The 27541-nt window shown below is 40.0% G+C and overlaps 1 protein-coding gene across 1 annotated transcript; it reads left to right on the top strand.

Annotated features, from left to right (window-relative positions):
* On the top strand, window positions 1–27493 carry oprd1a (opioid receptor, delta 1a). Its single transcript, XM_085346220.1, has 3 exons — window positions 1–251; window positions 22359–22714; window positions 26964–27493. The coding sequence occupies exons 1-3, from the start codon at window positions 1–3 to the stop codon at window positions 27491–27493; spliced, it is 1137 nt and encodes a 378-aa protein (XP_085202346.1).
* Window positions 27494–27541: the final 48 nt, after the last annotated feature.

The raw sequence follows: 27541 nt of genomic DNA, 5'->3' as shown, positions 1-27541 counted from the left end.
ATGGAGCCTTACACGGTCCCCGGAGCTCAGCTCTCCCTGTCCGACCTTTACTCCGTCATTCCCTTCAATGTCACCCTCCCGGCTGATGAGAGCGACTTAATGAGCGACAGGCTGCAGAACTACACCGAGCAGCAGAATCCGGCGAGGAGCGCCGGGGGTATAATCATAGCCATATCCATCACGGCGCTCTACTCCGTTATTTGCGTGGTGGGACTTCTCGGCAACGTCCTTGTCATGTACGGAGTGGTCAGGTAAACACTATCATGCTTTATTAGCACAGTTACTTTAATGAGTTTGTGGCTGTTGATGAGAGCAACAAAACCCACTTTATGCCTAATGCAAAGCTTCATTTGGGGGTTTCAGGCCCCAAATACGCGCTGATTTCAAATCAAATTCAATTCAATTCAAATGTGTTGCTTTAAGTTTTCTTCAGTTATCTCAAGAGCTTTTCTAAATACAAATAAAATTTATGTTTTCTGAGGAAATGCACACGAATTAACAAAAAAATCCCAATCAGACCCTTGTAGGATACACGTGATGTATATACCGGAAAGTTGCTTGCTAATTACCCATCGATTGCTCCTTTCCTGCACTTTTTTAGTGTCTGTGTCTGTGTTGAGCCACAAGTGTGTACTTGCACTGCACCTGCATTTGTAGGTGAAATATGCGCATGCCAAACAAGTGATTTAAGATTCCCTGCATAAACCATGAGATTGGTCTTTTATTATTTCTGCATGAAGCAACAACATGCACCAGTTTCATACTAAAGATGGTTGTTATGACTGACTCAGCCTTGCCTCAGGGAGAGAGGGCTACTCAAATAGTCTTCATGAGCTCAAACTGATCTGTGGACCTTCAGCTGCACGCTCCTCTTCACTGAGTGTGATGGAGCAGAGTAGAAATGGAAATCCTGCAGCTAGAAGGACCGACGGAGACAGCATTTGGTCTCTTTATATAACTGTAGGTTATATGCCCTAGTTTTAAGATTATTATTGTAATAATAATAATAATAATAATAATAATCCATCCATCCATCCATTCGCTTCCGCTTATCCTTTTCAGGGTCCCGGGGGGCGCTGGAGCCTATCCCAGCTGTCATAGGGTGAGAGGCGGGGTACACCCTGGACAGGTCGCCAGTCTGTCGCAGGGCCAACACACAGGGACAGAGAACCATTCGCACTCACATTCATTCGAATGAATAATAATAATAATAATAATAATAATAATAATAATTATTATTATTATTATTATTATTATTATTATTATTATTATTATCATTCCATTAGTGGGTGTTGACAGCATTATTGTCAGTCCAAGGTCTGACTCTAAAAAAAAAAAAGAAATAAACCCTGTACGCACTTATTTCCCTGAAAAGCCTCCCAGCCCTAACCTGCATGATGAGGAAAAAATATAAACAAATAAATAGACAAGAAAAAAGAGCTTATATTGCTTGCTTCTTATCCTCATTTATACCTCCTAATCTCAGATATTCTCTTTATCCCCAATATCAGCCAAAGTATTAATCACGACTCTTGGCTGGAAAATTGAAGAAGCAGGTAAAATTAATTTAGGAGGCACCAGCTTTGGGGTAAAGCAGCTGTAAAAATGTGACAAGATCAGCAAAAAATAATGCAGTTATATATCTATCTATATCCTAGCTATATCCTAGCTGCTGGTCATATTTCAGCCTATGGAGGGAACAGTAGAAGACAGCAGCAGGGGGAATCCAAACAGAGAAATAACAGAAAATCTGGAATGTATGCTGTGGCAATCAAAACTGATCCATATTCAGAGCTCTGAGGTATTTCCATTCAGGTGTTGGCGTGAAAAGATTGGGAAAAATAAGCCACCTAAACACAAAGGGGAGCAAGGGAGGAAGGAGGGAGACAAAAAGGGGATGTCTGAGGAGTCAGCAAAGTCAGTGAGTCACACTGTGAAGCGATTTACTTTACAATGACGTCACATATTTCAGACAGCACCCACACCTCCATGAGACGGGAAGCTCGAGCACAGTAACCCAGTGAGAATGTATCATCTCCTGTGGAACATCTGTAAGCTCTGAAAGTAATGATCTTATTAACAAAATCTTAGAGTTGCCTTCAAATGAAAAGTTTGGCATTCTGTAATAGCTGTACTATGGATTTATGAGCTCATTAATACACGAAATAACAAAATGCTTTAGGTGAATTTGTTTTGTAGTGCCTTCGTGTTTGCAAAAACTGGAGGCATGAATAGCAAAAAAGCAGGGGAGTCTCCAGAACTATAATATTTGACAGATTACATTTTCCTTTTTTCTTTTTTAAAGCTGCATTTTAAAGCACTGTTTTTATCAACACGATGTTCCAGTAAAGAACCCACGACTTCTAAATTTATCTCACTCTTCTTACATTTTCAAAAAAAAAAACCCCCAAAAAAGATCCACAAAATACGGTTAAACAATCTTGAAGAAAACAGTAAAGGGACCTTGTGTAAGTCCATACACTGGAGGGCAGATTGCAGCCTGATCGTCCCTGGTCAAAATATCATCTTTGTGCACTTCTACTTGATAGACAATCAATGCGTGCTTTTCCTCATTGTTTTGTGGAACAAATACATTTTGTATAATTTCCATTTGACATAAATTGGCTGCAATTCAACCAACATTTTAATTAAAAAAATACAGCATTAATAATATGGCAGTTATGTCCTTTAATTTTTCTTTCAGGAATTCTGTTCGTAAGAGGCTAACATCCTGATTGATTTAAGACTGCTTACTGTGTTAAGAATAACTGCACACACTGCCTTAATGCCACCTGTACTACAAATAATAACCGGATGTTAAGCCACAGGAGAATTTTCCTAAAAAATTCAGAAATTTAGAAAAAGTAGGATTTCTCCATAATGTTAGGCTTGAATCCCATCTGTTTTATAGAACAACAGTAATGGAGCGATTTAGAGAGTAAAAACTGTTATAACCGACAGTACTGTTTTATTATTATCGAAGGTGTATTGGAGTAGATTTTGTGTTGTATATATTTTGCTGTATTTTCCGAATGTAGGGCCAGTGCGTTTATATAGCTGAAAACTGTATTTTTATATCCAAAATTGCAAAGGTGTGGACCCAGGAATCAGGACAATGCAGAATTGAAGTAAACATTTGAGGAACTCTAATTTGATAACATCCATCCATCCTCTTCCGATTATCCAATTGAGGGTTGCTGGGGGCTGGAGCCTATCCCAGCTACCACAGAGTGAGAGGTGGGATACTTCCTGGACAATTTGTTGCAGGGCAGTTCGACTATATGAAAGGTTTTTAATGTCATGTTAATGTTAATGTCACTTTATTGTCTTTTCTCAAAAATTCTAAGTTTTCGCCTCAAAATACTAATAATACTAGCTATAAATTCAGAATTCCACTTTTAATTTATAATACTGTATAATGATTTTCTTTTTGCCATCTCAGATAAATGAAAAAGAGCTTAATTGATATTTATTTATTTAATAGTGATGAACTCTGATGGAACAACCAAATATCACAGCAGTGTTTATTGGACATGCTGGTTTAAGTTGCAGTACCAGCAGAGGGCGATATTTTATTACAAGACAACATGAATATGGTTAAAGAGACATTCCAAACACATTTACATGTAAATACATATTAGCCAAGAAGCTTCATTGTTTCTGGCATAGAAGGAGTCTGCAATGTACTTTATACCTTCCTTGGTCACTAGCCAAGTGTTGGCTTTAATTACATTATCTCCCCCTACTGGTAATACAACTTAAGCATGCGTGTCTATTTCACGGTTAAGAAGATGCAAGGGGTGAGATCCACATGGTGAACCAGTGTGTCCATTACACTCAATGCTGTGATAATTGAAGATGGGCACAGTGACTGTTTCGGAGGAATGCATTGTTTTCATGATCCATGCAGAAAGTTACAGCCAAGTTCAACAGTTATATTGTCATCACTGTTAAAGTGACTTGGTGGTGCAGTACAGTGTTACTACAGCATTTCGTGTGACGTTTCAGCATAATACCTGAAAGTCCCTGGTCCCAGACTAGAAAGAGACACAACTTCCTTTGGGGTTGTGTCAGGGGCTGTGAGAACCTCTTATGAATAAGTAAACAGTAGCCTCTGTTCCTTCTGTAGCAGTATTGCAATGAAATATTTGAGAATTTTCTGCCATACATGGGGTGAGATCGATGCAGGCTGAACAGAATGGCAAACAGTACTGGGGGTGTTTTGCCAAGGGGTGACCTGCATGCATGGATGAATAAATCAATAACTAGAACTAGTTTATTTACTGCCACGTGTCAGCTTTGATAATAATAAACCAAAAGCCCATTTGAAAGCATCCATCTATTTTTTTTTTAATATAATGAATTTTGAATTTGTGCCTCCACTTAGGTCCTTCGATAGAAACACACACACGCAAACATGCTCCACATTTATAGCAGAGTCTCCCTGGATGCTAGCGTCATTGTGGATGTCACACCGGTCTGACGTGACCTGACAGCCTGTTTTCTGATGGAGAGCATAGGGTTGCAAAGGGGCGGAAAATTTCCGGTAAATTTCCGAAAAGTTTCCGGTAAATTTCCATGGTAAGTTAAGCTTGGGAATTTTGGAAATATTCCATATTGGAAACTGTCCATGGAAATAATGGGAATTATGGAAATTAATGGGAATTTAGGAGAACTAACTGGGAATATATTATTTCCAAGCATAAATATAAACAGAAATCATAAGAAAACCTCCATGCAAAATGTTTTCAACAGATATTTAAACAGATTTATTTGTAAGTACAGTAGAATAGAACACGTTTCAATAACTTGTTTCATGGATGAATAAAAACAGAAATGTTGAGTTCAATATTACCATCCCCTAACCCCGCTCATTCAAAAATGCCCCCTGTCCAAAAATCTCCACAAAGTCCCATTCAAAAGGTTAAATGAAAAATGCCACTTATCCTCCAAAACGTCCCATTAAACATTCAAATCTTCCTTCAAGCAATCCTCTTTTCTCATTTTTGCTCAGTCAATAGACTCTTCCTGGACCTCATCATCATCCAACAACATGTCCACTTCCTCAGCATCCAACTCTGAGTCTTCCTCTTCAGTGTCACTTTCCAGCTTTGTTGAGGATGGCTCTGTGTCAGGCTCAAAGAGCCGTAGGTTTGCCCGAATGCCGACCAGCTTTTCCACTCTCACATTTGTGAGCCTGTTGCGAACCTTTGTGTGGGTGTTCCCAAACAGTGACCAGTTGCGCTCGGAGGCGGCTGATGATGGTGGGATTTGGAGGAGGATGGAGGCTACAGGTGCAAGGGCCTCAGATTCACATAGTCCCTTCCACCAGGTGGCTGCAGATATGTGCTGGCATGACTGCCATATTCCATCCCCTTTCCAAAGGCCTTGCTTTGTTCGATACTTTGCCAAACTGCCTAGAACTTTGCCTTTATCGAGACCCAGGTGGTCAGACATGGCTGTAATGACCGCATAGGCACCGTTGATCTCTTCCCCGGAAAGTATGCCCTTGTCATATTTGGGGTCCAGCATGTATGCTGCTGCATGCACTGGCTTCATGCAGAACTCCCTCCGCTGTTCCAATGACTTGACCACAGCCGTTTCCTCTGCTTTCAGTAGTAGGGAAGTGGGCAGAATTGTCTGGATTTCTTCTTTGAGTTCTGCAAAAAGGCACTGGACATCTGACAAGATGGCACCATCCCCCTCTATCTTCGCTATTGCTGCTGCAATAGGTTTGAGGATTTTCTGACTGCTAGATACTCTTTCCCAGAACACATCATCCAAGATGACCTTCTTGATGTCACTGTCGATGCCTACAGACTGGGATATGGCCATCTCTTGCAGAGACTCCTTTCCCTCCAGAAGGCTGTCAAACATGATAACAACACCACCCCATCGCGTTATGCTGGGAAGCTTCAGTGTAGTACTCTTGTTCTTTTCCTTTTGCTTTGACAGAAATGTAGCGGAAGTTACTTGTTTGCCTTTAACATATTTCAGAACTTGCTTCACTCTCTTATTCAGAGTGTCCATTGTTTTTAGTGCCATTATGTCTTTTAGGAGAAGGTTTAGTGTATGGGCTGCACAGCCAATAGTAGTTATATGAGGGTAGGTCTCCTCCACATGTGCCCAGGCAACCTTCATGTTGGCTGCATTGTCAGTGACCAGTGCAAAAACCTTATCTGGTCCAAGGTCATTGATGATCACTTTTAGCTCATCTGCAATGTATTGGCCTGTGTGTCTGTTTTCCTTTATGTCTACACTCTTGTAGAACACAGGCTGAGGAGTGGTGATTATGTAGTTAATAATTCCTTGTCCCCTGATATTGGACCATCCATCAGAGATGACTGAAATACAGTCAGCTTGGTCAATGGTCTGTTTCACCTTTGCTTGAACTCGACTGAACTCTTCATCCAGTAGATGAGTAGACAATGCATGTCTGGTTGGGGGAATGTATGCTGGTCGGAGAACATTCAAAAATCTCTTCCAGTACACATTGGATGTCAGCATCAGGGGTGAGCCAGTTGCATAGATTGCACGAGCGAAACACTCATCTGCGTTTTTCTGGCTAGTGTCATCCATAAAATCAAAGAATCCTCTGATGCCAGAGGGACCAGGAGCTGATGAGTGGGTATCTGACTCTGATACAGCTGAAACAGATTCATTTTCCCCTTGAGTGGAACTCCTGGCTGCTGCATGTGTTGGGCCTTGAGGAATTTTTTTGCACTTTGCAATGTGCTGCTGCATTTTTGTGGCATTCTTCACGTACGTCTTATCACAATACTTACACATATATACAGATTTCCCTTGTACATTAGCTGGTGTAAAATGTCTCCACACATCAGATAGCGCACGTGGCATTTTTCTGTAAAATAAAACAAGAGCTTGTAAAAATGCTAATGCAATGCAAGAGATCGTAATAATACAATTGCAATATGATAATAAACAGATATAAATAGTAAGGCTAGCTAAACAACTGGAATGATCTTCAAAACAAAACAACCAAATGAGGAAGCTAGCATCTTCTTTATGTTATACTAGCTATGGCTTATTTAGCATCTAACAGATGCTAGCATTTTATTTAGCATCTAACAGATGCTAGCATTTTATTTAGCATCTGATTAGATGCTAGCATTTTATTTAGCATCTTATCAGATGCTAGCATTTTATTTAGCATCTTATCAGATGCTAGCATTTTATTTAGCATCTTATCAGATGCTAGCATTTTATTTAGCATCTTATCAGATTGCTATCTACCAGATTAATACATTTTATGTGATATTCACAATTTAAACATTTAATGAATATATTTTCCCATAATATCATCAAAACTTACCTCACTTGTTAAGTCCACAGGCTCAAATGTGTGCCTTTAATACTCTTTGTCCTTCAGGCTCAAAAGTGTGGTCCATGTGTACATGTGATGGAGGCATGCACAGTGCCAGTAGGTGGTCTCAATAGCCATGCAGCAAGCTTGTGCTCTGTACATGTGATTAAGGAATGGCATGGATATTCAAGTGTATTTGAATTGCATTTGTTTGTTTTTGTCAATATTATGCTAAAATATACTTTCCTCAACTATATTTAAGTTCCCTAAGAAGAGCCAACCTTCAATTTTGAAAATTCCCACTTTATTCCCATAAATTCCCGTTAATTCCCGTTTATTCCCATAAATTCCCGTTAATTCCCGTTAATTCCCATGGAAAGATTCCATCTTTGAAAATTCCGGGAATTTTGCAACCCTAGGAGAGCATGACGCAGACGCAAACACACGCTTCAAGCGATAGTCCATTCAGTTACACAGGGCAGGATCCTTTTATCTTCCACAGGTTTTCCACCTTCTTGCTGCTGCACTGTTTAGATAAGAACCAGTTCAGTGCTCATGCAATATACTGTCAAGTGGGCTAAATTTGAAATCAGATCGATATGCAGGTAATGGAAGCTGGGCTCAGTTTGTGTGAAAATAGACTCTTACTGAGCTTCTTCTTGTGGATTATTGTTCAATCTCTACTGAGACAGTAGGTTTTGAAAACATTTACAATTTATGTTTTGGATGTTCTGTAATGGGAATATTGTGGAATGACAAAATTTAAAGTTAATTACTGGGGTTTGAAATTTGCTTGGAAATATTGTAGCTCGTTGCCAGTAGGAACATGACTGTGTGTGTCTGAGAGATGGCAGTCAGTCTGTTCATTTCCTGGGCTGAGTCAACATGGCGACTGCATCCCATGGCTTGTCTTGCATCTCACACAGCAGGGATTGATGTCAGTGTGCGCTTGTGTTTGTGTCCATGTGTACCCTTCAGGGGAGAGTCGAAGCTGACTTTTGTGTCAAAACTGAAAGGACTGATGTAGTCACAAAATGTATTGTAACTTTAAGCTGCACTGAGATGAAAGATAAGGAATTATCTAAATGCAAATCTTAAGTCTCTGTAGCTCAGTGTATCAAGAAGCACTTCAAACTGCTGATGGTCATGTAGTAGTGTGGAGGAGATTTTCTTTGCACACTTTAGGTCCATTGGTAGTAGCTGAGGATCAGCACAGCATTGCCGCACCAGCCTGTGCTAATAATTGTCATGATGTGTGTGGAGTTTGGAGCCAAAATGCAGACTAGAAAAACAGATTGGAATAAATGAAAATGAGCCCTTATTCAGGTGAGCCAGCAAATCCAGATGACAGAGGGAAACTGAAAGCAAACCAAAAGAGAATACACAGCAGGACCAAACAGTATGACTCAACAAAGCACAGTGGGAGACAGAAACAATATACACATGCATAGGATAACGAGAGGATGGGCAGCAGGTGGGAAAACAGCTGACAACAATCAAGGGAGACTAGACACGAGAAGCAAACACAGGATGAAGATAAAATAAAAAAGGAAGTACCAAACTATGCCAAACTATGGAATCGCAAACAGGGACAATGACGACTTGACAAGGAACAGGGAACACAGGGAAGGGCTGATAACTGAAATAAGAGAACTAATACAAGCCAACGAAAGTCAAGAAAATAAACCAGGTAATCATGATAGTAAGAACAGCGAACAAAGCACACATTATCACTGCCAGATAAAACTTGAAATACTAAATATGAAAGAGAGCGCAACCAAGGCAAAGCATAGTATTAGATCAAACTTAAAATGTGAAACACAGCAGACAGAAATGAAAGGTCCCAAAGAGAAAATCCTGAGGTAAAACCCAGGATCATTGAAAGAACAGTGTACCAGTCTTGTAATGGCTGCCTTAAACACATGGTCCCTTTTCCCTTTTACATATAGAAATTATGTAAAAAAAAAAAGAAGTAAGCTTTTAATTCCAAGATTTATCTTTAAGGACAAAATTTTAAAAACCTTAAAGATGAGACAGAAGCAGAGATGTTTAGCTGTAATAGACCATATTTTCTTGCATCATAATAAACTTAACTAGTATGTTAGATAAATGGATTACCAATTACTCATTATTTGTATCTATCCAAGCATAAATACACGAGCAGTTATTTTGGGCCATAAGATTGAATAATAATAATAATGGATTGGATTTATATAGCACTTTTCAAGGCACCCAAAGCGCTTTACAATGCCACTATTCATTCACTCTGACATGAACGGGTGCCTAATGAGGAACATACAAGCATAATCATTTTATTACTTCTTTAATAATTATGAGCCCAAATCCAGAGTTTGTGTTGTTCATAAAATAATGTTTAACCCTTGGTGTTTTAATAATAATCTTCTCAGCAACTTGCGGCACATATGGTTTGATTGTTACTATACAACTGGGTGCCATATTTCATGTTTTTGTACTTGGACAAAATGACGATACAATAATATATAGATGAATAATTAAAGCTTTAATAACAATAAAATAAAAATGTCCCAAGTAGTGCTACCAGTGTTAATCTCGTTAAAATGACATAACTGCATTAACACAAATCTCCGTTAGCGAGTTGGCGTGCGCGGGCCTGCACGGGGTCAACGTGTTAGCGCGGTTAGCTCGTTAGCGCGGTTAGCTCTTTAACACGTTAGCGCCATCCAGCCCCATGCACGCTACCTTGCTAACAAAGATTTGCCGCGTTAATGCGCTTATGGCGTTTCGTCATTTTAACGAGATTAACGCTGACAGCACTAGTCCCAAGTTTGAGGTCTGAGCTGTGATGGAGCTCAAATCTCAACTTTTGGACAGCTACTGAGTATCAGATCCTTTCACTATAAAACTCTCACAGTATGTAAAGCCTCACCTGTCTGAGGTGAAGAAAAGTGCAGACAGAGAGTTAAGGTTTGGTTCTGATAGGTCTTGTCGCTCCGATATAATGAAAACCACATCTGTGGGTTGCAATTTACTTGCTTTCAGAAATCTCACAGACTCCGCTGTAGGTAAATTTAAAATAAACCTTTAGTGTTTTTTTTAAATAATCTCACAGGAAAGTGAGTAGAACTCAGTAGACAGCAAACATCATTTCCTGGAATGACAAATTTTTATTTATTTTTTTTGCCTGTCTCGTTTGTCTCTTTTGCCATCAGAATTATTGTCTAAAGGCAAAGAAAGATGCCCAACTGATTTACTTTACCAAATTGACCATCCCAGCCTTGCCATAATGGTCCATTTGATTCACCTTTTATTGTTTATTTTATTTTCACTTGCTGAATACGGGACAGACTTGACTGGGGGAAAGAAGGGGAGAAAGAAAGAGGGAAAGAAACAGCTGAGAAGAGGGACGGGGGAGAAGGGCAAAAGACAAAAACCAACAGAACGGGCAGAAAAAAAAAGAGAAGAAAAAATGCATATATCGATCACCTGGGTCACCTGCTGAGAAAGAAAAAAGAAAACAAGCAGAAGAGAACAAGAGTAATAGAATAAACAACATCACAATGATATATGGGAATATGACAGTAAATACTAAATATTAAACATTATTGTGCAGCACATAAGATCAACAGAACACAGTGTGCTTTGAGGTAGGAGCCAAAAAGGGTGTAGTTTGTGGGTGTGATCACCCGTGTGTACACCTGTGAGCATGGACGCGCTTGTTTTTTTTAAAAGGTTCCTTCATGTAATGATCTGCTAGAGGGTGGGGGGGGGCCACAGCCCCGTCCTCCAGGGCATGAAGCAGGTATGGAGGAGATCAAAACTCCAGACATCCAGAGGCCCCCAGAACACAAGAGACCAAGGAAGACCAACAGAGGGGCAGCCGCGCCACTGTCCCAGAAAGAGCTGAGGAGAGTCCCAGATGAGGGCTCACTCAGCAGCCGCGGAGCAGAAGCCAGGGGGAGTTGCAGTGACGCGCCCGTGAGCTCCGCCGGCAGCCAGCCGTGCCTGAGTGACCGAGTCCCAGGCCGAGAGGCCGGGGGCACCCCACCTCCGAAGTGGCCCGAGCGAGCCCCAGGCTCCAGGCCCCGATAAGCGGCCGCCAAGGAGTGAGCCGGTGTGTACCTGGACGCCCATCCCCAGACACAAAGAACCACCAACGCACCGATGTCTGAGGGAGTCCGCCACTGGCAGGGGAAGTGGTGGTAGGGGGAGATAGGCCTCCAAACCTTGGAGGGCCTGAGATGTCCCCAGAGAGGTGGCGCCTGATACCCAACCTGACATATAGACACAGACATACAGGCACACACAGATACAAACATCCATTCCCACCCTCATGCTCTCAATTTTTTTTATTAACCTCCTCCACAGCTCTTTTCTCCCCCAGCAATTTAAGAACATAAACTGTGTCTTTTGCATTTACTTTAGGGGAAATATCTACATTTCTAGTTCATAAGCTGTCAGTATCAAAAATGGATGTGCTCCTCAGAACATCAGTAATATGATCTTTCCTTTTTCGCAATTCTTGTTCATCCTCCCAGGCTTTCAGTATTATCTGCATCATTATTTTATAGCAGCGTGGGTAACGTTATCCTAATCTTCTAATATTTTCATTAGTCTGCTTACTCATATATGATTCTCAAATTCTTAATTTATCATCACACAGATGTGTCTCCATGTACATGATTTGTGTTGTGGACAGAGGGGGTTTTCACCTGCCCCATATGCAGTGTTGGGAAGGTTAGTTTTAAAATGTATTCCATTACAGAATACATGCCCCAAAATGTATTCTGTAACGTATTCCATTACGTTACTCAATGAGAGTAACATATTCTGAATACTTTGGATTACTTAATATATTATCATGCTGTTTACAACTACGTGAATGTACTATTGCTGTGTGATTTATTACTGTTACTGAAGGTTCGCGGCTCCGAACCCGTAGTAAAGGGACCTCTGACTAATACGGCGGGTTCCGTGTCGGGCTTGTAGCTGAAAAATAGCTTTACTTTGTTGTGTGGGTCAACTTTTCTTGCGAGAGACAGAGAGAGGCGTTGAAAGACTGCTCCAACGGAACTTATTGTTTCGGAGGAAAACACGAACACGGTGTACAGTCGAGTCTTAATAGCTTACTTACAACTGGGCTCGTCAGGCACTCTTTTTGGCTGCAGTGGTTATTATTATATTTACATGCTTCCAGCTCCCGTTTTTGCTCGATGACAACTCGTACTTTTCCTTTTTCTCCCCTCCCTCGCTCACAGACACATAACGAGTATGGCAGTCCATTCTCCGTGCAACACGGACTACACTGCCTATATTGCTACATTCTTTAGAGCTATACCTGTAGCATTCTGCCTATTAGCTTAGCACAACAACAACAAAAAGGCGCTCTCTCACCCAGGAAACACGCAGAGAGAGAGCATCACCCTGTAACCATGGCAACCGTAACGCTGCCGCCTGGAACAACAGAACGTAGCTGTCAAGCAAAACCCAAACAGTCCTGACCCGCGACAAAATGAAACAGGAAAGTACCGCCGTGTAATCCATTTATTTCAACAAAGTAACTGTATTCTAAATACCACCTTTTTAAACGGTAACTGTAACGGAATACAGTTACTCATATTTTGTATTTTAAATACGTAACGGTGGTACATGTATTCCGTTACTCCCCAACACTGCCCATATGGGCTCCCACGCAGTCTTTATTAAATATCCTGACTGTGGGTCAGCAGAACCAAATGACAAGCGTCAGTGTTAATGTTGACTGGTTGACAAGTGGGTCAGAATAAAGGCTGAGAGCACCAGGAATGGGACAAGTGTAAAAAACACCTCAAAGAAAATACTTCAGCTCTTTGGGTGCTTTGACTTTGCTCTTCTCTGCGACTGGCTGATGGACTGGCAAGAGTAGCCCACATACCGGTTGTGCACTGCTTCCATCTGGCAATGGAGCGCACTGGAAATGAAAGTTTTTATAACAGTGTGCAGGGTGCAGCAAGCACAAGCAGCAGACTTTGAAGAGCAGATAAAATTAATTGCTTAATATTTATTCCATCTCTGTGGTAACCCTTGAGCTGGTGACTCCTTAGGCAGCCCACTAGTTGGCCTAAAACAAAAAAGCTTTTCCTGAGTGCACTACTGCACTGCTGAACAATGCAAACCAGAGGGGCTCAAGAAGTGGGCATCCTCAATACTAAATAAAAAAGTAGGTGTATGCAGAATATTTACTTTTACCCTGTGGTAGAACACAAACAGTGACAACAGTGTGCTATAACGCAAATGGTAATAAACAATCTTATGTTTTCCTTTAAGAATTTTCTAAGCATTTCTTGTAATTTAATTACAAGCATTTCTTGTAATTAAATTAAATGCTTAATTTAATTTTAGCATTTAATTTAATTAAATGCTTAAATTAAGCATTTAGTTTAAGCATAATTTCTTAGTTTAATTTAAGCAAATTAACTAAGAAATTATGGTACTATAATTTCTTAGTTCTGTTGTGCTTTCAGTTGACATCATTCATATGATTTAGGTTGTACCTTGGTACGATGTGAAGGTGGTTCACATCGTACCAAGGTGCACTGCCATTGTGACTTATGCTGCAGGCCTAACCAGCACTGGAGCAGGTTCTGTTCCAAATTAAAGAGGTATGGGATGTACTAAACAACCAGTCCTCCACAAAATACAGGGAGTGCAGAATTATTAGGCAAGTTGTATTTTTGAGGAATAATTGTATTATTGAACAACAACCATGTTCTCAATGAACCCAAAAAACTCATTAATATCAAAGCTGAATGTTTCTGGAAGTAGTTTTTAGTTTGTTTTTAGTTTTAGCTATTTTAGGGGGATATCTGTGTGTGCAGGTGACTATTACTGTGCATAATTATTAGGCAACTTAACAAAAAACAAATATATACCCATTACAATTATTTATTTTTACCAGTGAAACCAATATAACATCTCCACATTCACAAATATACATTTCTGACATTCAAAAACAAAACAAAAACAAATCAGCGACCAATATAGCCGCCTTTCTTTGCAAGGACACTCAAAAGCCTGCCATCCATGGATTCTGTCAGTGTTTTGATCTGTTCACCATCAACATTGCGTGCAGCAGCAACCACAGCCTCCCAGACACTGTTCAGAGAGGTGTACTGTTTTCCCTCCCTGTAAATCTCACATTTGATGATGGACCACAGGTTCTCAATGGGGTTCAGATCAGGTGAACAAGGTGGCCATGTCATTAGTTTTTCTTCTTTTATACCCTTTCTTGCCAGCCACGCTGTGGAGTACTTGGACGCGTGTGATGGAGCATTGTCCTGCATGAAAATCATGTTTTTCTTGAAGGATGCAGACTTCTTCCTGTACCACTGCTTGAAGAAGGTGTCTTCCACAAACTAGCAGTAGGACTGGGAGTTGAGCTTGACTCCATCCTCAACCTGAAAAGGCCCCACAAGCTCATCTTTGATGATACCAGCCCAAACCAGTACTCCACCTCCACCTTGCTGGCAACTGAGTCGGACTGGAGCTCTCTGCCCTTTACCAATCCAGCCACGGGCCCATCCATCTGGCCCATCAAGACTCACTCTCATTTCATCAGTCCATAAAACCTTAGAAAAACCAGTCTTGAGATATTTCTTGTCCCAGTCTTGACGTTTCAGCTTGTGTGTCTTGTTCTGTGGTGGTCGTCTTTCAGCCTTTCTTACCTTGGCCATGTCTCTGAGTATTGCACACCTTGTGCTTTTGGGCACTCCAGTGATGTTGCAGCTCTGAAATATGGCCAAACTGGTGGCAAGTGGCATCTTGGCAGCTGCACGCTTGACTTTTCTCAGTTCATGGGCAGTTATTTTGCGCCTTGGTTTTTCCACACGCTTCTTGCGACCCTGTTGACTATTTTGAATGAAACGCTTGATTGTTCGATGATCACGCTTCAGAAGCTTTGCAGTTTTGAGACTGCTGCATCCCTCTGCAAGATATCTCACTATTTTTGACTTTTCTGAGCCTGTCAAGTCCTTCTTTTGACCCATTTTGACAAAGGAAAGGACGTTGCCTAATAATTATGCACACCTGATATAGGGTGTTGATGTCATTAGACCACACCCCTTCTCATTACAGCGATGCACATCACCTAATATGCTTAATTGGTAGTAGGCTTTCGAGCCTATATAGCTTGGAGTAAGACAACATGCATGAAGAGGATGATGTGGACAAACTACTCATTTGCCTAATAATTCTGCACTCCCTGTAGTGTCAACATCCCTGGAAGATTGCCAGGATATCAGTACACAGATAGTACAAGGCTCCACAGTTTTTTACTGGCTAGTAAGTCTTTGTCATCCCCTGATGTACATCAGTAAGGAATATAGAAAATAGTACTGTACTCCTTAATTTTCTTTTTTTCTTATTTTTCTGTTAGCTGGCCACAACTACAATTTTAGTGTTCTATGCATCACAATACAGTGCAGAAACAAGTAGTAAATACAAAGTAAACACAAAGTTTTTAAGGGTTTTATTTTTTTTTTTTAAAAAGAAAACTATCCGAATCAACTTGGCCCTAAAGTAATAAAAAGTAATTGTCCTTCCACCTTGTTAAATCATGAATTAAATGTGATTAACCACATCTTTTATTAAAGCTGAGCTCAATTTCACTACCCACACCAAGGCCTGATTACTGCCAAAGCTGTTGAATAAAAAATTACTTGAACAGCACCTGTGAAATAGGCTAAAAGAAATCAAATAGCAACACACCGTGCCTTCGTGAAATCGCTCGCTCTGCTGCAAGCAGACCTACCCATGCTTGTGACTGTTCAGATGCTGCCAGTCCCACCAATTTCATATGAATACGCTTGTACCCAGATTGGGAATCCCTGGGTTGACTTTTCAACTTAATTACAACCTTCATATGCCACTTAGCCTGATTGCTGATATTAAGATAAATGAAGGCAGATTAAGTAAATATATCCAGGGTATGTTGAAACTGAGTCATAGTATAGGCACCTGTACAGGTACATGCTTGTAGGGATGTCATCATCATACATTTCTAAGCATGAGAAAAAAAATGATATATGCAGGCAAAAATGGTATAAAGATCTTAAAAAAGTGAAAAAAAGAAATTAGAAGCCCAAGAAATCATGATAATTATTTCATAACATGTCTTTCTTTAATGGTTAAAAGTATAAGGCTGTGTGCAATGGATTCTTCATGATCCAAAAAAAAAGATATTTAATTTTTATCAGTGTCTGACTCTGTGTTTCTACATCCTTCCTGGTTTGTTGGGATTTATATAATTCTGAGCTGTCAATATTTGATTAAGGGATCACTTGTTGGGATCACTGGTGTGCTGACAAGGTGAACAAGCAGAAATTACCTTCAGAGCCCAGGAAACAGGATGGATAGCATTACTAAGACACTCTCAGTGTGCATCATCGTTTGCTTAGAAGTGAAGGTCAGGGACCCCCGCTGTAGCCCACTGCTCTGAGACTTCTTTTTTCATTCTGTGTTTCATTACTGTTGAAGAGGAAATGATTGGATAGCTGTGACAGCCACTTAGCATGATGCCCGTGGTTTTAACCCAAAACAAGCAAACAAACAAAAATGTGATTAAACTACAGGAACAAGATTTTCCGCCTGTCACCTTTATATGCTGAAAGCTGACTGTGACTGAACCTCAGGACTTGTATTAGTGCCTATCAGAAAAATACTTCTGCATAACAACCTGTCAGTGTCTGGTGTAAAATTTATGTTGAATGTCAATGTGTCTTTTGCTTGTTGCCTGCTGAGAGCATGCATACTGTGCAGTCCAGACCAAAGCAATAATACTAAAACAGAGCCTTCCATGCAGGCGCTTTTCCCTTCTTCGTGACATTTTGTTTTTTGATTTCTTACAATCCAGCCAAGCTAGTGCATACTAGCATGGATCTGACACAGCTTGGCAGTGGCTATACCTCAGGAGCTACAGCAGGGCATCTCTTAATCAGAAGGTTGTTCTGACCAGGTGTTTCAATCCCTGGTTGCTCTAGTCTGCATGCCAAATATCCTTGGGTCAACTAACCCCAAGTTGTTCTCTGACCGCATCCATCGGAGTAGGAATGTGTGTGTGAATGCTAGATAAAAAGCACTTAAGTATAGATGAGCTGCTTGTATGAACGAGTGAATGAGGCTTGTTGTATTACATGGTTTGAGGGACTAAAATGTCAGCGAAATAGTCTACAGCCAAAAGCTGATTTATATACTCAAATTTGAACAATCCTACTACCGTGTCATTTCCACTATTATGTCATATCAGAGTGGGTGTTATATCACTGAGAATCCCCTACAAGTTGCAAGTACAAGCGTCTGTACTTCTTTAAGGTTCCTTGAAGATGTATCACTTCTCATCCGAGAAGCTTCTTCAGTTCTTCTGAGAGCAATTGGCAAAGTCTACGGATAAGTGTTTGGTTGACTCTTCATAGCCAAAGAAAAAGAAAAAGAAAGAGAAAGAGGGATGATAAAGGCAGGAATGAGGAAGGAGAATTAAATTGGTGCAGCAGGAAAAAAAAATAGATGACAAGGTGCAGTTATATCATTTTAGAAAGTTTGCAGAATGATTAGACATTCAGGGAAGAAGAATGCTGTAGCTCTAACTGGTGGTACCTCACAGCTAACTGTTTTTTCAGGCACTCCCACAGTGTTCAATATGTCTCTGATGTGTGCAAAGTCATTTGGATGCATTATATTTCTAGCCTTTCCATTCCACCATTGTCCTTTTGAAATTCAAAACTAACTCTATCATAAGTTTGACTTTTCTGTGTTGCTGCACTGAATTACTGTAGGTAATTTCTGCAAAATCTTCTGTGTGCTACTGCTAGTTATTCAGTCTCTGCATAGCCTCCTGAATGATTAACATTTCATATTTGATGGCAATTTTCCCTCCATAATTAGTAAGAGGTGTAAAAGATAAGATAGCCACTTGCATGGAACAAAAAAAACTAGCAGCTTCTTTGACATGGAACACAAGATTTAAATGCAGCCTCTAATTAATTACACCAGTAGTTTTCCTTTTATGAATTATGATAAAGCCCGTTGCTCTTATAAATAATTACTAATTTGTTAATGGTCTGTGTCAGTTTTACCTTCAGCTGAAAAAAAGAAACAGATTGAAATGAAACATTGATGTCATTTAGAGACTAAAGCTGATGCTGAGAGTGAATAATAGAGCAGCTGTTGAGACGTTTTGACAGCATTTGTAATTATAAATTCCTGATTAAGCCGACATTCGCTTTAGACTAATTTATTACTTTAAGAAATCTTTTCTATCAGACTACAGAGTTCTTTCATTAATATACTTGTAGTGGAAAAACTCCCAAAGATGATTTAACTCTTAAGGCCTGACCTAATATGACACGCTGCAACTGTTCTACAACTTAAAAAAATGACATGGCCTAATTATGATTTATCTCATAATAATCTAGATCCAGTTAATGAAAAAAAAAATGAAATGCCGGCATTAAAGTAGGTTTTTTTTTGTATCAAAGTGATTCAGTCATGGTTGTTAGTGTATCTAAAAGGACACAGAAAAAAGATCTATTGATTCAATAGAATTAGATTTTAAAATATAAACGACTGTGATTGAGTTATTGGATACAAACCCCTCTAATTTATTGAGCTCTCACTACATGTTGTGGCTTGAAAAAAGACTCACTAAAACATTTGAGAGTATGATGACCTATCTACTGCTTTGGCTCTACAATGGGTCACAACAGCAGTTTGCAGTCTATTTACAAGCTGTAGGAGCTTGTAAATAGTGCAAATAGTGAAACCCACATTAAATGTATCCACAGTATATGTTGCACTATTGATCTGCATTTCCTACACAATTATTTCTGCATGAGGGATCCCCTCATGCAGAAATAACAGTGTATTAAGTAATCTGTATTAAGTAATCTGTTACATATTACCTATAAGCTTTTGAAAAAGTAATACAATAATTACTCCCTGCAGAAAGTACTTAAACGACTTTAACATGTCCTGAGATGCATTGTCTCTAGTTAACCTTTTATGGCTTAGCCTCTCATACATTTATTTTTACATTTTTTACATATCAACACAAATAAAAAGCCACAGTGATTCCACTATAGAATCATGGACAGGTACAAATGAGGTTGGCTTCCATTAGCTGATGTTCTGCTTGAGCATGGTTTAGGCTTTACAATAATATTGTTATCTTTTTCTGCTATAATGAAATGTCAATATCTCCAATGTTAAAAAGTTAAAGATAGAAATGGGGGGGGGAAAGCAACATTTTTTTCTTGTTAAAATTATAGACTACAAAGAAAATATGCTGGAAATGAGCTACAAATGAAGCATGTGACTTGAATCTCTTTTGTACTATGAGCACGCCAGTGTGAATTTGGGTTAATAAAACTGTCACCGTCCTGGATTTTAATCCCAAAACCTTTGAGTTTCTATGAGATCTGAAATAATAACTTATTAATTATTATTATTATTAATTACGCTCCTAGCCTTTAATTATTGTTAATGATGAGGTTTTGACCCCTAATTAAATGTCATTAATATTCCAGACACTTGTTACTTGTTGTGTTTGAGTTGCAGTGACTGTTTTGGGTTTATGGAGTTTGAATGAGTTGCTGTTCTAGTGTTGGCTTTGAATCCTTGGTTTCAGTTCTTACAGTGGGGCAAAAAAGTATTTAGTCAGCCACCGATTGTGCAAGTTCCCCCACCTAAAATGATGACAGAGGTCAGTAATTTGCACCAGAGGTACACTTCAACTGTGAGAGACAGAATGTGAAAGAAAAATCCATGAATCCACATGGTAGGATTTGTAAAGAATTTATTCGTAAATCAGGGTGGAAAATAAGTATTTGGTCAATAACAAAAATACAACTCAATACTTTGTAACATAACCTTTGTTGGCAATAACAGAGGTCAAACGTTTACTATAGGTCTTTACCAGGTTTGCACACACAGTAGCTGGTATTTTGGCCCATTCCTCCATGCAGATCTTCTCGAGAGCAGTGATGTTTTGGGGCTGTCGCCGAGCAACACGGACTTTCAACTCCCGCCACAGATTTTCTATGGGGTTGAGGTCTGGAGACTGGCTAGGCCACTCCAGGACTTTCAAATGCTTCTTACGGAGCCACTCCTTTGTTGCCCGGGCGGTGTGTTTTGGATCATTGTCATGTTGGAAGACCCAGCCTCGTTTCATCTTCAAAGTTCTCACTGATGGAAGGAGGTTTTGGCTCAAAATCTCACGATACATGGCCCCATTCATTCTGTCCTTAACACGGATCAGTCGTCCTGTCCCCTTGGCAGAAAAACAGCCCCATAGCATGATGTTTCCACCCCCATGCTTCACAGTAGGTATGGTGTTCTTGGGATGCAACTCAGTATTCTTCTTCCTCCAAACACGACGAGTTGAGTTTATACCAAAAAGTTATACTTTGGTTTCATCTGACCACATGACATTCTCCCAATCCTCTGCTGTATCATCCATGTGCTCTCTGGCAAACTTCAGACGGGCCTGGACATGCACTGGCTTCAGCAGCGGAACACGTCTGGCACTGCGGGATTTGATTCCCTGCCGTTGTAGTGTGTTACTGATGGTGACCTTTGTTACTTTGGTCCCAGCTCTCTGCAGGTCATTCACCAGGTCCCCCCGTGTGGTTCTGGGATCTTTGCTCACCGTTCTCATGATCATTTTGACCCCACGGGATGAGATCTTGCGTGGAGCCCCAGATCGAGGGAGATTATCAGTGGTCTTGTATGTCTTCCATTTTCTGATGATTGCTCCCACAGTTGATTTTTTCACACCAAGCTGCTTGCCTATTATAGATTCACTCTTCCCAGTCTGGTGCAGGTCTACAATACTTTTCCTGGTGTCCTTCAAAAGCTCTTTGGTCTTGGCCATGGCGGAGTTTGGAGTCTGACTGTTTGAGGCTGTGGACAGGTGTCTTTTATACAGATGATGAGTTCAAACAGGTGCCATTCATACAGGTAACGAGTGGGGGACAGAAAAGCTTCTTACAGGAGACGTTACAGGTCTGTGAGGGCCAGAGATTTTCCTTGTTTGAGGTGACCAAATACTTATTTTCCACCCTAATTTACGAATAAATTCTTTACAAATCCTACCATGTGAATTCATGGATTTTTCTTTCATATTCTGTCTCTCACAGTTGAAGTGTACCTCTGGTGCAAATTACTGACCTCTGTCATCATTTTAGGTGGGGGAACTTGCACAATCGGTGGCTGACTAAATACTTTTTTGCCCCACTGTATTTTAACTTTGGATCTGAGGAGAAAAGCAATTAACTTGTAGTTTATTTTTGGGATTTGGTAATCTGGAAATTAGCAAGGCAGTGCAGTCATAAATTAAACTAAGCCTTTGTTTGTAATCAATTCCAACATGGAATTATATCTAATTATTTCTATAATAACTTTATGAAAATGACTAGAGGTAAAATGGATCTAAAGTAGGTAACAGAATAATTGAAATATCCGTTTTCCCTGATGAAGCTCAGTTGGTAGAATGGTCGCCCCATGATCGGAAGTTTGGATGTTCAAATCCACTGAACGGCTACCCTGAGGTACCCCTGAGCAAGGTACCGTCCCTACACACTGCTCCCCGGGCGCCTGCTTAGTGGCTGCCCACTGCTTCACTGAGTGAATGGGTCAAATGCAGAGAAAGTAATTTCCCCACGAGGATGAATAAAGTATACATTATTATTATTATTATTATTATTATTATTATTATTATTAAGAAAGGACAAAAATGCACCAGTAACACAAATGACAATTTTTTTCTATTCAAATCTCAATTCATGGGCCTTTATGTCATCTATTCTCTACATACACTATTTCTCTCTCCAACAAGCTAATAAATTATACCCAAATAACTATATGATTTTCAGTTCAACAGCAGCTGCAAGTAGACTGGACCAGGGAGGCAACTGTGAGATGATCTGAAATAACCTGTTTTTGACTGGGGAAAAAAATCGTTAAAAAATATCAGTTTCTTTTTAACTTTTACTACACCTTCTGTCTACTTTGTGATCACAACCAGATACACCAAGATGAACACTGCCACAAATATCTACATCTTCAATCTAGCTCTTGCCGATGCCTTGGCCACCAGCACGCTGCCCTTCCAGAGCGCCAAATACCTCATGAACACCTGGCCATTTGGGGATGTCCTCTGCAAGCTCATTATTGCCATCGACTACTACAACATGTTCACAAGTATCTTCACCCTCACAATGATGAGTGTAGATCGCTACATCGCCGTGTGCCACCCAGTCAGGGCGCTGGAGTTTCGGACGCCTGTCAAGGCCAAGTTGATCAACATACTCATCTGGGTCCTGTCCTCGGCAATTGGTGTGCCTGTCATGATCATGGCTGTGACCAAAGTGGCAGACAATGGTAAGACTGCAAGTACATGTTCTTTACCTCTTGGTAATATTTTAAGATGATTTCTGAATTAATTTATATTGTTTCAAAAATAAGGCTGAATATATATGGTTACTGAGTGCTGGTTGTCGTAGTGGAGAACAAAGGTAATTCTGCATTCATTTGAATAATTTGCATCTATCAGGCAAACCTTGTGGTCCTTTAGTTGGAAATGAAACTGTACACAAGGAAATGCAACAATAGCGGCAACTGATTCTGAATCAATACTCTGAACTGTCCATTGTGTATTCTAAGAGCAAGGAGAAGAGCCTCTGAAGCATCTACACTACTTGATACAAAAACTGTCTAATGAAACCTAAGGTAATATGTTCCAGGAGACAGATTCTGTAGTTGAGGGTAGGTCCTTTTGAACTGCTTTTCCAGATGTCTTCTTTTGTTTGGTGCCACAAAGTAAGTACAAGATTGCATGAGGATTACTCATTTTTCCAAATAAATGTATTTGGTAATGAAGTCACAGCCTTCTCTGATAACCTTTAGCACATCTTTGAAGGAACATAATGTAGAAAAAAAACAACTATGTATCGCTGAAATACTATTGCCGAAATATAGTTGCCGGTATAGGAGGTAGTGTGCCCTTTATTTAGCAAAGTGTGTAATCCTCAGTTGTGTAATCCTACTAGAGACTTCACAGTGTGTTCCAAAAATCACATATCTGCTGCCCAAGGCAATTAAAATTTTAAAAAGTAATCTAACAGACATTTAGCAGTGACAGCTGAGAAGTTGTGTCTGACAGGATGCATTGAAGTGATAAGTTTAAGGTAGTTTAAGGTGTTTTAAGTGTGACGTCATTAGCCGTGTCTGGGCCCAAACTCCGCTGCAGGTCCATAAGCCAAACGATCACTGCGGCATCACTGAGAGTTAAAAACTGTTTAAATTCTTTCATCTGTAATAAAATAATCATTGTGGCTGCTCTACCAGATGTAACAATTAAGTTTAGCATCCAGACATCCATGAAAACGGAATTTATTAAACTTAACGGAGTTAGAAGTTAGCAAGGAGTTAGGTCACTAATTTCCATCTAAATATAATATAGCCCGTCCTGACTGAGAAATTTCTAAAACAAATTAAGACGTACAGCTCTGCTATCACTTCCGACATAAATGAAGACAGGAAAGTAAACAGCAGTGGCGTTTGTAGGGTTACTTTAGTTTGGCTAGCTGATATATAACGATGTGCTACGTGATCGCTAGCGACACAGCTATGTTAGCTTAATATAAACAGTGAAGGTGGAGGATGAATGCTAACTTTTTTCCACTCAATAAATGTTAACGTGAGGGTGGGAGAACAACTGAGATAATCCATCCACAATACGAGGTTAGTCATTAATATACTGCTGCATGGGCTGGGCCGTAGTTACATCGTAAGATTTTAAAAACTGAGCGTTAAAATGAACAGTGACAATAAACACCGAGAGAGGCCGACAGTGATCACTGCCTGTTTTTAGGGGCTTGTTGAGATTAAATAGAACAAGATACAAATCATTAAAACATGTTAAAAACACAACAGCCTTATTAAATGCAGAGTAGTTTGGGCCCTGAAGCAGGATTCATCAATTATAGACCGAATAGTGTGTTCCTGAGGTGTTCAGAGCCCATTTTATATAAAGTGAAGAGCACTGGTCCTGACCAAGCATTAACAATTGGCACTGAAAAATAAAACACTTCCACTTTCCATATGAGGAAGTTACATTTACATAGAGTGAATGAGCTACTCCAAATATGCACCTTGCTAACCCAAACTAAAGCAAGAAAAGCATAGAAAATATCATTAATGATTCTAACTTGTGATTTTGTAATATCTAATAATTACCACCAAAACAGTTTATTCTCCCACAGAATCAGCTAAATTGATTATACTAGTATTAATTGGAATTTTTCTTTTCTGTCTGAAGCTAATTTGGTATTTGTTCAGTTCGCTCTTGATGGCTTATAGACAATATGATAATGTCTATGAATTCTCTGAAGATCAGTCTCTGCTTTGCCAAAGATTGTCCTCAGTGCCAAAAAGTAAGGACAATTAGGGATGAAGCATAACACATTTTATAGCCCTATAAAGTAAATACAAAATGTGGGTGGAGGAGACGCTTCCTCTCTCATCTAACACTCAGTCTTGCAACGAGCTGCCTGAAAATCAGTACATAAAATTACAGCTTAATCAGTTGTATTGTTAGAGTATAGCTGTTGGCCATTATGAGGTATGTCCCACTATGATGTGCAATAGAGTGATAATGAGGTGATCTTTTTATCAGACAGTTTGGAGAAACTGCTGTATCTCTGCACCCTAGCTGATGTTTCTGTGAAAGACTCAGAGGGGTGAAACAGAGTTACAGCAAATCCAGACTTTATCCTTGGGTTCACATCTTGTTTTATTTAGGCTCCTGTATGTGTTATTGGGTTTCTCACAGTCTGTAGCTACAGAGTTAGCAGCTCAAGGCTCACCTTGTTGTGTGCTAAAGTCATATAAAGTCACTGCTGATCCTTCAAACCACGCAGCAGACAGTCAACACATAGCTATTAGTGCTGCACAAAGACAAACATTGTAACAAATGCACCAGCTGTAACAAAGTTGTGCCATTTCAGCTTAAGCCTTCGTTTCACTTGGACATTCCTGTACAGCTTCTAACGCTGAAGACGGCGTCTCGTGTCATTTAAAGGGTTTAAATTGAGCAGACGCTTTGCAAGCAGCTGAGCGTACACAGCAGTGAGGAGTTGATTGGGAGATTTTGTCTCTGATTAGGAGGAAATGTCTACCGCTGCCATTGGATGTACAGTTTGTGTTTACCATGGTCAGCGTCGCGAGTGGCGAGATCATTTAAAAGTAGTTGAATCTTCACAAAAAACCTAGCAACGTGAGCATTGCTCTCATTTTCAAAGAAATGCCTTTCTTTGCTTTGTTGAAGACCTCTTTTCACTTTGTTAATACATAATTAGACTGCTTGACCGTGAAGGTGTTGACGTTACAGCTTTATTGATTTTCATAATTTAATATAATTTAAATTCCCCTTTGTTTTTATTTTGATTCAGTGTTGCTGCAAATCAGACATGCATGCCAATGAATAAAACTGGAAATAGTTGAGTCTAGGCTTAAATTTGGTTGATCCTGACTTAAAACCTATTCTATACACTGCTCTTGACAAAGATCAACTGAAGACTACCATGCCAGAAAACTTTGAAAAGATTGCGAAAGTCTGCCACCCTCTTACAGCTAAAAACAATATGTTATTATCAGTCAATGTTTTCAGATATAACCTATTAGATTTCTCAAAGATGGGGGCTCTTTGCAGGGTCGCTGATTGCAAGACTACAACTAAACTCCCTTTCAGATTATTTTCCATCCTGCTCCAGGGAGAAACTGAAAAACTGTTGAACAGTGGAGCAGAAACATAAGGAGTTTTTGGCCACAGTCTCCCTCGTGTGTGCAATGTTCTATTCTGTTCAGACAAAAACGGGTTAAAAGAACAAAAAGAGGAAGCTGCTGCAGAATGTGAACATGAGGCTGAGAGAACAGATAGTTCAACTCAATCAGTCAGTCGATCGATATGTTCAGTCCTGTTCCCTCTCCGGGGATGCAAAAGTGCAGTGATCAGCCTAACAGCAAGGAAACGTGAAATGTGCAAGTAGTGACTAATCTTCCAAAAAATTAAAATATAAAGAGTGAAGGGATTGTACAGTAGTCTATTCATTGTGATGGTTGAAAAGACAAACTATAAAAATAACTGGGTGCACATGCATAAAATGTGTGTATAAATTCAGTGATGCAGGTCTGTACTGGGATGATATTAAAGTTTGAGTTGCCCGCACAAGTAAAATCCAGCTGTAAGTTTACCTAACCTTATTTTCTATAAGTGTGTGCCTAAAGTTACACGTAAATTACATGTCACTACATGTGTAATTGCTTCTATAACTTTTGAAAAGTTATTAGCTTTTGCTTTATTCTCTCTTCTTCAGCACTTTAGGGGACTTTTTATCTCTTATTGTGTGAACAGTTGAGTGCAACATTATGAAACCTTCCATGACAGACTGTCTGAATTTAAAAGTCTGCACTACACACGAAAGGTTCTTGATCTTGTACCACAGCCTTCACTGCAGTTTTTTGGATTTGAATCCTGTGGTTTTTGCTCTGATCTTTCACAGATGTTAATTAACATCAGCCCTATTTTGTCTAACGCCATCAAAATGTAACTGTTCTTTTTTTTTTTCAGGTAAAACCACTTGCATGTTAAAGTTTCCTGAGCCTGACTGGTATTGGGACACGGTGACAAAGATCTGCGTCTTCATCTTTGCTTTTGTGGGGCCTGTGATGGTCATCACCATATGCTATGGTCTGATGATCCTGCGTCTGAGGAGTGTTCGTCTGCTCTCAGGCTCCAAGGAGAAAGACCGCAACATGCGCCGCATTACCCGCATGGTCCTGGTGGTGGTGGCGGCCTTTATCATCTGCTGGACCCCCATTCACATATTCATCATTGTGAAGACCATGATAGAAATTGACAGCAGGAATCCCTTTGTGATAGCTAGCTGGCATCTGTGCATCGCTTTGGGGTATACCAACAGTAGCCTCAATCCTGTCCTCTATGCATTTTTGGATGAAAATTTCAAGCGATGCTTCAGGGATTTCTGCCTCCCCTGTCGGACCCGTGTGGAGCAAAACAGTCTGACCAGAGGCCACAACACCACCAGGGAGCCAGTGTCCATCTGTGCTCCAACAGAAGCAGGAAAGAAGCCGGCATGACTAGGCATGGACCGGGTCCCCCATTGCTCTCGTTCAAGGAGGATCCAG

Source organism: Diplotaxodon limnothrissa, linkage group LG22 (assembly GCF_057381915.1).
Source record: "Diplotaxodon limnothrissa isolate DT_005_m linkage group LG22, D_limnothrissa_male_GT1.1, whole genome shotgun sequence".
NCBI lineage: Eukaryota > Metazoa > Chordata > Actinopteri > Cichliformes > Cichlidae > Diplotaxodon > Diplotaxodon limnothrissa.
Note: the sequence above shows the minus strand (reverse complement) of the source record. Positions and strands in the feature narration are given on the sequence as shown.